The sequence below is a fragment of the Nansenia antarctica genome (assembly GCF_963989245.1).
Source record: "Nansenia antarctica genome assembly, chromosome: 3".
Classification (NCBI taxonomy): Eukaryota; Metazoa; Chordata; class Actinopteri; order Argentiniformes; family Microstomatidae; genus Nansenia; species Nansenia antarctica.
In genome coordinates this window covers 63,550,945-63,563,376 of record NC_137688.1, presented here as the reverse complement: position 1 = coordinate 63,563,376, position 12,432 = coordinate 63,550,945, and the positions used below count along the sequence as shown (strand labels likewise).

The window sequence follows — 12,432 nt, the reverse complement described above, 5'->3', positions numbered from 1 at the left end:
GTTGGTACGAGGAGGAGAAAAAGGTACTGCTGATGTCGTCAACCTTTTTTACGAAGTAGGTGAAGTGAAGTGAAACTTTATTTATATAGCGCCTTTCGTACATGGATGCAACTCAAAGCACTTTACAATGATTGAAAACAAGATTACAGAATAGGTGACAAAGTCATCGGCAGACAGAGAGGAAGGAGGAAGGGGAGGAGGTGAGTTAGGGATTGTGGAGAATGTGGAGAACGTGGAGAATGTGAAGAACAGATGAGATGGAGGCTGAGGGAAACAGCATCGCTCACTTTGATGACTCTGAAGACACCTGGGGAGGCTGGCGGAGGTAGAAAGCGGAGGACCGGGGCCCATTGTGACGCACGGATGGATCCCATCACAATGAGCCCCGTCCTCTGATCTGCGTCCTCCGCCAGCCTCCCAGGAAGACTCCAGATGTGTGTCGCTGTTATCAGCTCTGTACAGACAGGAGACGTGCATAGCTTGTCTTGTTAAAATGCGACCCCCTGCATGCTGCCACAGGCTCCATCTATATTTGATCAGAAATAAAAACCTCTAAATGGAAAATGACTTGTTCCTGTTTCTCTGGGTGGCAGTGTTCTCCTTGATGTGGCAGGAGGGAGGAGAGAGAAGAGACAGGAGGGTGGAGAGAGAAGAGACAGGAGGGAGGAGAGAGAAGAGACAGGAGGGAGGAGAGAGACAGAAGGAGGGTGGAGAGAGAGAAGGGAGGAGAGAGAGAAGGGAGGAGGGGAGAGAGAGGGAGAGAGAAGAGACAGGAGGGAGGAGAGAGAAGAGACAGGAGGGTGGAGAGAGAAGAGACAGGAGGGTGGAGAGAGAAGAGACAGGAGGGAGGAGAGAGAAGAGACAGGACGGAGGAGAGAGAAGAGACAGGAGGGAGGAGAGAGAAGAGACAGGAGGGAGGAGAGAGACAGAAGGAGGGTGGAGAGAGAGAAGGGAGGAGAGAGAGAAGGGAGGAGGGGAGAGAGAGGGAGAGAGAAGAGACAGGAGGGAGGAGAGAGAAGAGACAGGAGGGTGGAGAGAGAAGAGACAGGAGGGTGGAGAGAGAAGAGACAGGAGGGAGGAGAGAGAAGAGACAGGAGGGAGGAGAGAAGGAGGATGGAGGAGGAGGAGGGAGACTGGAGGGAAGAGACAGAAGGAGGGTGGAGAGAGAGAGAAGGGAGGAGGGGAGAGAGAGGGAGAGAAGAGAGGGAGGAGGGAGGAGAGAGACAGAAGCAGGGAAGAGAGACAGAAGGAGGGAAGAGAGACAGAAGCAGGGAAGAGAGACAGAAGCAGGGAAGAGAGACAGAAGGAGGGAAGAGAGACAGAAGGGAGGAGGGAAGGAGGAGGGAAGAAAGACAGGAGGAGAAGAGAGACAAGAGAGAAGGAGGAGAGAAGAGACGTGAGAGAGTGTCTGGGTCATCTGAGACTCAGATGGAACAGGAAACAAAAAGAAATCAAGCCTATAACAACCTGTCACACCACAAATACCACAAAGACCAACCCAACACTCACAAATACCACAAATACCAACACACCACAACACACTACACCACAACACACTACACAACACACCACACCACAACACACACCACAACACACCACACAACACCACACCACAACAACACACCACACCACACCACCTTGGCTTACAGCCAACTTTTCTTTCTTTTCTTTCTTCTTTTTTTTTACTTTTCAAAATATTTAAGCAATATCACACGAGAGGGAGTGTGTTATACTGAATATCAGCACGGCTGTGATTCGGTCGTAGGTACGAGGCCGCAGGCCTTTTGCAGAGGGCTTTTGCATTGGGCGGAATTTTGGTGAGGTATTTTTCGAGAGATGCTACCGGGCAGAGGGGATTTCCTCGCTCCTCAAACATTGCGCCCCTACGATTTTCTCTGTCTCGCTCAAGTGGGTCTTTATGGTTTTTTGTTTCTTCATTGAATGTCATGGTGAAATACTTTTCTCCATTCTCATGACGTTTTAGTACGAATGAGTCAGGTTTGAGATCCCGGTTCCCCTCTTTACCCCTGCGTCCAAAGTGCAACTGAATATCATACCAGACCTTGTTCAGTAAATCTTTTGGATTGTCTTATTTTTTTAAATTATTTTTTTAAACTGTTTTTATTTGGGGTTTTCAACAAACAAAACAATACAACGACAAGGACAATATTAAACATACACAGCAGGAACCCCAGAGCTGATTGAAACCCCCACAGAACCCAGACAGGACCACTGGAACTGTGAAGGCTCCGTGGAAGCCCATCCAACTCCATCCCACCCCCCACCCCCCCCCCCCGCTGCACATACAGTAAACAGTCACAGTACATACACTAGGGGTTTGGAGAAAATAAAAATAAATAATAATAATAATAAATAAAATAAATTTAAAAAACGTGTCGCTCAGATATATTTACAATAGAATTGAGGTATGAACGTAGATATCATCACATTGCACTACACCATTGTCGTCTAGCATAGGCCCTCATCCAAAGCGACCCACCCAAAACCCCACCAAACAAGCACCCTGGAGTCAGACAATGCACACATTCACCAAGCAAGAATCCCTAGGGGAAACCTTGCAGCAAGGAAGATGACAGGGCAGGTCCAATATATTTCAAGTAGGGGTCCCAAGTTTGGTAGAAACTGTCCGTCTTGGAGTGTAACATGCAAGTGATATATTCATTTGGGAATGCAGTCCATTATGATATTATGCCAAGATTTTTTGGAGGGGGGAGCTTCCTTTATCCAATTAAGCAGAATGTTTTTCCTTGCGGAAAATGTTAAGAGGTTGAACAACCTTTGGTGTTTGGCATTCGAGATCTGGCGATCCGGAGTGCCAAGGATGAGACACCTAGGGCCCTATTATGCACTTCTTAACTTGCCGTCTTAAGTCTTAATTAAGACGCACCGCCAGGTTAAGACCTACCGCCACCCTTATTATGCGCTTCATACGCGCTACTGCTATTATGCAGGTGTCGATAGGCGCCCACACATAAGACGTAATACTCCCGTGCATATATTACTCATTGTGGGAGTGTTCATATGTTAATGAAGTGCACTAGGCGCCCCTGCTATTATGCGATCTGACTTTGCTCCTAGCGCTAAGAAGTGGTTTGAAAAGTTCTTAAGTTTAGACTTCATGCACGTTTTGAAACACGAGCGCGCCTCCGCGGTTTGCGCATGCATGTGGGCACACATGAACACGCACGTGGCTCCACGGCAAGACGTCAATTACGGTCACAGTATAAATGCTTTATTTCAGAAGGGAGAGGCCAGCGCTGTACAGTATGTTGCCTCCGCATACTGTGCACATACAGTACGAGCATGCCGTGCGTAATATAATGACATCATCTGTCATTCCTGCAGTCTTCCAGCGACCCCTCTGTAATACTTCTCAACTCACAAGCGGAGGTATTGCCGTTATTCAGAAAATAATCATGCACGAGCTTGTTACTTTCTTCTGCAGAGAAGCGCGCTGACCTCCTTCTTAGGACTTCCATAATAGCATAGCGCTAATGACTCAACGCAGCCGGTTCTTAAAGGGAATGGCACCTGGCACGCTGATTGGGTTGATTGAGAAGACGCCCAAAACACACCCATGACTAATTTCTTTGCTTAGCGCCGGGTTTTAGGCGCCCACTACCGCACGCATAATAGCAAAGTGGCCTTGACCACGCCTCCACGTCTTAAGTTTAGATCTACCGCCTCGTCTTATTGCTTAAGACTTATGAAGTGCATAATAGGGCCCCTAGGGTCCAATCCCATCGAGACATTGAACATAATTGAGAGTTCATTAACAACGTTAGTCCAGTAGCTTTGGATTTTTGGACAAGACCAGAAATAATGAAAGATATTACCAACATTGGATTTACATTTGCAGCAGATTGGTGAGGAGTTGCTGTCCATTTTATTTTTGAGTGCAGGTGTTACATGAATACGGTGTAAGATTTTATATTGTGTGGACTTAGTACGATTACAGACTGAGATCTTTTTGGCGTAGGTCCAAACTTCTTTCCACTCCGCCTCATTAAAAGTGATCCCTATGTCTTTTTCCCAAGCCAGTTTAATGGCCTGGGAATTTTGGGGAGATATCGAAGCAAGAGCTTTGTAAAATGCGCTGATGCGTCTGATGGGTTGTTGAGATAGCATCTCTTCCAAAACAGAGATAGAATTATCAGTCATTAGAGTGGTGTCCTTAATAATAAATCGGGTGATTTGTAAGTATTTAAATTGATCCGATTTTAAGGTGATTTTTTTTTTAAAGTTGTGTAAAGGAGAGTAGAGAGATATTGTCAAACAAATCTCCCAATTTTGTTATACCCTGCCTGTACCATCTTTTGAAGGTCTGGTCAATACAGCCTGGCTCGAAATCTGGATTGTCCAGGAATGGAGTGAGAGGAGACGTCAGATCAGAACGGCCCTCTATCTTGCAGACGGAACGCCAGGCTTTAACTGTGCTTATAGTGATAGGATTGGAGCAACATTTTTTTATAGATTTAAGGTCTTTAACAAAAACCAGGTTCCATAAGGGGCATGTCGACTGAGAGCTCTCAATATCAACCCAGATTGACACTTTCTCGTGTTTAAACCAAGTCGCCATCACCCGAAGGTGACTGGCGAGCTGGTAATACCTTAAATTAGGTACATCTAAGCTTTTGGATTGTCTGGATTTAATGTTGCAGAATATTTTAAGGTGCGCTGGTCTTCAGGTGATATCGGGGGGCGGTGTGTTGTTTTGTTTTTCCCTGCCCTTCTGATCTCTTTCACAACACCTTTGAAGACATTATTGGCTGATGTGAATTCTGGGTCCTGCATCAGATTCCAAGACCGGCTAACCGGTGGCTCGTTGATGTAACGGTTTAGACCAGCACGAAGCCCAAGGTAGCTGCTGATGCTGTAGAGCTCCAGCTTGTCCCTCCCGCCCCCTCTTTTTCTTCTCTTTTTCTTGTCTCCTTCCTCCTTTTTAACAATCAACAGTACGGTGACTCAGGGTATCCCTGACCTTCTGTTCTGTGCTTTGTTGTCGTGTTCTCTCCTCCACACTGTTCCCAGTGTCTGCCGCTCAGCGGTGATGAGGGGCGGAGGAGGGGAAACAGCATCGCTCACTTTGATGACTCTGAAGACACCGGGGGGAGGCTGGCGGAGGTAGAAAGCGGAGGACCGGGGCCCATTGTGACGCACGGATGGATCCCATCACCATGAGCCCCGTCATCTGATCTGCGTTCTCCGCCAGCCTCCAAGACTCCAGATGTGCGTCGCTGTTATCAGCTCTGTACAGACAGGAGAAGCGCGTAGCTTGTCTTGTTAAAATGCACAACAGTCTTCATGCTTGTTTCCGCGGTTCATTCATCATGACAGTCCGTCTCTCGACAGCACAGCCGGAGCGAAATTACCATATAAACACACACTTATTTCTGTACCCGACGCTCCGCTCCAATAGACATGCTTTCCTTACCCATACCTCTGTGCGCGTCGTAAACGTCAGTGCTCTGTACACATTGTAAAACCTCTCTTGTAAAAACAGATCGTATCTCGACGAGACTACCCTGTAGGAATCCAGGTTTGTTGTTGTTTTTCTTTCAAAGCGCAAACGTCAGCGCTAAGGGCTCCAGGGAGTTCGATAGGAAGTTAAAGTGTGTGGGTCGTTAAAACATCGTTAAGTTAATCTGTTGGGCCTTATCTAAATCAGGTGTCACCGTGGAGTTAGCCTCTCTTAGTCTCTGCTTGTTAGTTCAGTGTTAATGTGTCATTAGCATTAGCATTAGCATTAAATGGACTGACGCCTTATTCCAAAGCGTGAATGGCCTCTCATTCACCCATTCACACACACACATTCACACACCAATGGCGGCCAAGCCACCATGCAAGGCTCCGGCCGGCCCGCTCATTGGGAGCAATTTGGGTCATTTCAGTGTCTTGCCCAAGGACACCTCGACGTGTGGCCAGCCGGGGGTTCGAACCACCGGTCTGCCGACCTTGCGATCATTAGACGGTGACTCTATACCTCCTGAACCACAGCCGCCCGCACACCGCATTAGCATTAGCGGCGGCGGCGTCTCCCCTCTCCTGGGCGCCGTGTCCCGCTGTCGACCCAGACCCAGATGGGACGCATCCGGACTCAAAACGACGTCGTAAAAGTTGATCTGCTGCTCTGTTATTCATCCTGCTGGTTGGAGAGGTTGAGAGGTTCACCATTAAAGATGGATTTCCCTCGCAAGTAATTAGAACGGCCTTCGATTAAACGCCGACTCTCACAAATCAGACAAATAACCTTGTTGGTCGGTCGGCCTCTGGCCAGCTGAGGCTGCTGGGATATCGCTGCTTATTAAGACAGACGTCCTGCATCTTCCCTCCGTCACACACAGTTAAACTCCTCCTGCACCCTCCCTCCGTCACACACAGTTAAACTCCTCCTGCACCCTCCCTCCGTCACACACAGTTAAACTCCTCCTCCATCCTGCCTCCATCACACACAGTTAAACTCCTCCTCCATCCTCCCTCCATCACACAGTTAAATTCCTCCTGTAGACAACACGTTGTTGTTGTTGTTGTTGTTGTTGTTGTTGTTGTTGTTGTTGTTGTTGTTGTTGTTGTTGTTGTTGTTGTTGTTGTTGTTGTTGTTGTTGTTGTTGTTGTTGTTGTTGTTGTTGTTGTTGTTGTTGTTGTTGTTGTTGTTGTTGTTGTTGTTGTTGTTGTTGTTCTTCTTCTTCTTCTTCTTCTTCTTCTTCTTCTTCTTCTTCTTCTTCTTCTTCTTCTTCTTCTTCTTCTTCTTCTTCTTCTTCTTCTTCTTCTTCTTCTTCTTCTTCTTCTTCTTCTTCTTCTTCTTCTTCTTCTTCTTCTTCTTCTTCTTCTTCTTCTTCTTCTTCTTCTTCTTCTTCTTCTTCTTCTTCTTCTTCTTCTTCTTCTTCTTCTTCTTCTTCTTCTTCTTCTTCTTCTTCTTCTTCTTCTTCTTCTTCTTCTTCTTCTTCTTCTTCTTCTCACTGCAATGTAAGTCGCTTTGGATAAAAACGTCAGCTAAATGGCATATATTATTGTTGTTGTTGTTGTTGTGTTCTCCACGATCCATCTCCCACCCCCTCACCTCCTCTCCGTTGTCCCCGCCAGGAGGAGCCCATCCTGGGGTTCAGAGTGAGTGACTACATGGAGTACATGGAGGGTCTGGAGCACAGCTACCGAGCCATGGTGCTGGGGGACATGAAGACCATCACACAGAGGACAAGCTAGCACCCCAACACCACACCACCACCCAGAGGACCAGCTAGCATCACACCACCACCCAGAGGACCAGCTAGCATCACACCACCACCCAGAGGACCAGCTAGCATCACACCACCACCCAGAGGACCAGCTAGCATCACACCACCACCCAGAGGACCAGCTAGCATCACACCACCACCCAGAGGACCAGCTAGCATCACACCACCACCCAGAGGACCAGCTAGAATCACACCACCACCCAGAGGACCAGCTAGCATCACACCAGGACCCTCACCCCTCAGAGCTGGCTAACGGCTAGCACCAGGACATGAAGTCAGCATAAAGACCCGTTCCCACAGAGGACCAGTGGCTAGCAGCTCAACACACACACACACACACACACACACACGCACATTCTGGACACAGCAGTACCGTCCTCACAGACAGCTAGTAGCAAACCAAGCAGTGGTCCTGACGGACATGAAGACCACGGGCCAGAAGATCAGCCAGCCGCTTAAACGCACACAACCCGTTAAGACTGTCCACAACCTCTAATCAAGCTCAGCTAATGGAGCAGTTACCATGTAGCGGTTACGATGTAGCAGTTACCAGGCTAGCGCTGAAGGACATGAGGGATTTATCTATCAGAGCCAGGTAGCCTAAAGACCCACCACAACCTCCCATAGAACCAGCTAGAAGCCTAGAGACACACCACAACCTCCCATAGAACCAGCTAGTCTAAAGACCCACCACAACCTCCCATAGAACCAGCTAGTCTAAAGACCCACCACAACCTCCCTTAGAACCAGCTAGAAGCCTGAAGACCCACCACAACCTCCCTTAGAACCAGCTAGCAGCTAGCCTAAAGACCCACCACAACCTCCCATAGAACCAACTAGAAGCCTAAAGACCCACCAGAACCTCTCATAGAACCAGCTAGAAGCCTAGAGACACACCACAACCTCCCATAGAACCAGCTAGAAGCCTAAAGACCCACCACAACCTCCCATAGAACCAGCTAGTCTAAAGACCCACCACAACCTCCCATAGAACCAGCTAGAAGCCTGAAGACCCACCCAACCTCCCATAGAACCAGCTAGAAGCCTAGAGACACACCACAACCTCTCATAGAACCAGCTAGCAGCCTAGAGACACACCACAACCTCTCATCCCAGGATAGAACCAGTTAGCAGGGCTAAGGGGCGAGGGCTATTATGTGATTAAGGAGCACTCAGCGCGGTAATGTTCACTGTACGTGCTCTCGTTATCGTTTAACCTCAGAAAGATTATTTAAATGTTTTTTTTTCTACTCAAAGATGTACAGACACAGACATACCGCTGCTGCATACGTGTTCAACCTGTCCCATGTGTGTTCTGACTGACACGGACAATGATATTAAACATGTGATGAACACTCTCTCCAGGATGTTCTCTCTCTCTCTCTCTCTCTCTCTCTCTCTCTCTCTCTCTCTCTCTCTCTCTCCCTCTCTCTCTCTCGGGTCTTACATCTCCATAGGTCTTGACGTTCCCCTCTGTCGTCTTAATTAAACTCAGGTAGGCAGGAAGGTAATTAGGTATATAATGATGCTACACACACCACTGAAACAACAGCCACTCTCTCTCTCTCAGACCTCTCTCTGTGTGTGTGTGTGTGTGTTGTGTGTGTGTGTGTGTGTGTGTGTGTGTGTGTGTGTGTGTGTGTGTGTGTGTGTGTGTGTGTGTGTGTGTGTGTGTGTGTGTGTGTGTGTGTGTGTGCGTGCGTGCGTGCGTGCGTGCGTGTGTGCAACGGTTGTACCAGTCCACATGGAGTTGGTTTGATGGCAGCATACTTAGTAATGCATTACCTCTCCTCCCCTCCCCTCTCCTTTCCTCCCTTCCCCTCCCCTCCCTTCTCCTCCCCTCTCCTCTCCCCTCCCCTCCTCTCCCCTCCCTACCTCACCTCTCCTCCCCTCTCCTCTCCTCTCCCCTCCACTCCCCTCCCTACCTCTCCTCCCCTCCCCTACCTCTCCCCTCCCCTCCTCTCATTCACACTGCTGCTCAGTTCCTACAGTAATGAGAACTACAGGGTCTCAGCAGTCTCTATGTTTATCAAGTGGCTGTGTGTGTGTGTGTGTGTATTATTCATGTTGTTCATTTTCTGTTCATTGGCCTCTGTCCAGTTGAGGTGGTTAAGATGTTGCTGCTCATTAAAGCAGCCATGTTGCCTCCTCTGTGTGTGTGTGTGTGTGTGTGTGTGTGTGTGTGTGCGAGCTAGCAGCTTAAAGACCCACCAGAACCTCCCTCCACTAAAGCCTTTATTACCCAGACCCCCCCCTCTCTCTCTCTCTCTCTCTCTCTCTCTCTCTCTCTCTCTCTCTCTCTCTCTCTCTCTCTCTCTCTCTCTCTCTCTCTCTCTCTCTCTCTCTCTCTCTCTCTCTCTCTCTCTCTCTCTCTCTCTCTCTCTCTCTCTCTCTCTCTCTCTCTCTCTCTCTCTCTCTCTCTCTCTCTCTCTCTCTCTCTCTCCCTTCATCTGAACCATCTGAAAGCTCACACATCTGAATAATGTATCAGGTCTTCTCCCAGCCCCGCGTCTCCCCAGCACAACAACTGTTTAATATTCTACGCTGTTTACCACGGACGCGGGACATCACACATCGTCCACGCAGTCCGATCGTGTCTGAAGCCGAGAGAGCCACTAAAAGTGTTTGACTTCTCCTCGTCTCGCGTCTTACACCCCTGGCGCTCAGCGTGTCGAGTCAAATTGAACCTCGTTGAAATAAACGTCTTGAACTGCCTCTTGTTTTGGTTGGCTGTCTCTGTCTCTGTCTCTTGTTATGATTGGCTGTCTCTGTCTCTGTCTCTTGTTATGATTGGCTGTCTCTGTCTTTGTCTCTTGTTATGATTGGCTGTCTCTGTCTCTTGTTGTGATTGGCTGTCTCTGTCTCTTGTTGTGATTGGCTGTCTCTGTCTCTTGTTATGATTGGCTGTCTCTGTCTCTTGTTGTGATTGGCTGTCTCTGTCTCTTGTTATGATTGGCTGTCTCTGTCTCTGTCTCTTGTTATGATTGGCTGTCTCTGTCTCTTGTTGTGATTGGCTGTCTCTGTCTCTTGTTTTGGTTGGCTGTCTGTCTCTTGTTATGATTGGCTGTCTCTGCCTCTTGTTGTGATTGGCTGTCTCTGTCTCTTGTTGTGATTGGCTGTCTCTTGTTGTGATTGTCTGTCTCTGTCTCTTGTTGTGATTGGCTGTCTCTGCCTCTTGTTGTGATTGGCTGTCTCTGTCTCTTGTTGTGATTGGCTGTCTCTTGTTGTGATTGTCTGTCTCTGTCTCTTGTTATGATTGGCTGTCTCTGTCTCTTGTTGTGATTGGCTGTCTCTGTCTCTTGTTTTGGTTGGCTGTCTCTGTCTCTTGTTGTGATTGTCTGTCTCTGTCTCTTGTTGTGATTGTCTGTCTCTGTCTCTTGTTGTGATTGGCTGTCTCTGTCTCTTGTTGTGATTGGCTGTCTCTGTCTCTTGTTGTGATTGTCTGTCTCTGTCTCTTGTTGTGATTGTCTGTCTCTGTCTCTTGTTGTGATTGGCTGTCTCTGTCTCTTGTTTTGATTGGCTGTCTCTGTCTCTGTCTCTGTCTCTTGTTGTGATTGGCTGTCTCTGTCTCTGTCTCTTGTTATGATTGGCTGTCTCTGTCTCTGTCTCTTGTTTTGATTGTCTGTCTCTGTCTCTTGTTGTGATTGGCTGTCTCTGTCTCTGTCTTGTTTTGGTTGGCTGTCTCTGTCTCTGTCTCTTGTTATGATTGGCTGTCTCTGTCTCTTGTTATGATTGGCTGCCTCTGTCTCTTGTTATGAGTGGCTGTCTCTCCCTCTTGTTGTGATTGGCTGTCTCTGTCTCTTGTTTTGATTGGCTGTCTCTGTCTCTGTCTTGTTTTGATTGTCTGTCTCTGTCTTGTTTTGGTTGGCTGTCTCTGTCTCTGTCTCTTGTTGTGATTGGCTGTCTCTGTCTCATGTTGTGATTGGCTGTCTCTGTCTCTGCCTCTTGTTTTGATTGGCTGTCTCTTTCTCTTGTTTTGGTTGGTTGTCTCTGCCTTTCCCCTCGTTAGCGAGACCTATGCATCTATTGTCACGAAATCAACTGACTCATTAATTTGACTATGATGAGATGTTTATTTCAATTATGTGGAGAAGCTTGTTAATTCGGCCCTACGGGAGATGGCTGTGAGATTACAGTGTGTCCATGACAACAGCAACCTTTACTGTCGCCATGGCTTTGATGCTTCATCTCAATTAGAGACAGTCGGGTGACAGGAGATTGTTTGGAATCGCTAATTAGTTGGATAATTAAGGTGATTAGGCAGCAGTTAGGACACACCCACACTTGACTGCTGTGCTGCAGTACCTCGCCTTGGTCTGTCTGGCACACACACACACGTACATACACACACATGTACACACACACACACACGTACATACACACACATGTACATGTACACACGTACACACACACACACACACGTACATACACACATGTACATACGCACATGTACACACACATGTACATGTACACACACACATGTACATGCACACACACACATGTACATGCACACATATGTACACACACACATGTACATGCACACACACATGTACATGCACACACATGTACACACACACACACGCGTACATACAGTACACACACATGTACACACACATGTTCATGCACACACGCATACATACACACATACACACACGTGTACATACACACACACGTACATACACACACAAGCGCTTTGAGTTGCATTTCATGTACGAAAGGCGCTATATAAATAAAGCTTTACTTACAAGCTTTACTTACATGTACACATACACACACATGTACACACACATGTACATACACACACTAACGATGCCTCCTTCACTCCCTAACGATGCCTCCTTCACTCACTAATGATGTCTCCTTCACTCACTCACTAACGATGCCTCCTTCACTTCCTAATGATGTCACCTTCACTCACTAACGATGCCTCCTTCACTTCCTAACGATGCCTCCTTCACTCACTAACGATGCCTCCTTCACTTCCTAACGATGCCTCCTTCACTCACTAACGATGCCTCCTTCACTCCCTCACTAACGATGCCTCCTTCACTCACTAACGATGTCTCCTTCACTCACTAACGATGTCTCCTTCACTCACTAACGATGCCTCCCTCACTCACTAACGATGCCTCCTTCACTTCCTAACGATGCCTCCTTCACTCACTAACGATGCCTC

At 47.7% G+C, this 12,432-nt stretch overlaps 1 protein-coding gene across 1 annotated transcript in view; it reads left to right on the top strand.

Moving 5' to 3' along the window:
• Positions 1-7,224, top strand: part of tbc1d32 (TBC1 domain family, member 32) — a gene marked incomplete at both ends in the record, with an annotated part of 78,331 nt that extends 71,107 nt beyond the window's left edge. Inside the window, one exon of the mRNA XM_080527427.1 lies at positions 7,105-7,224. Coding sequence (XP_080383553.1) covers positions 7,105-7,224 — 120 coding nt within the window. The remainder of the gene's footprint in view (positions 1-7,104) is intronic.
• Positions 7,225-12,432: the final 5,208 nt, after the last annotated feature.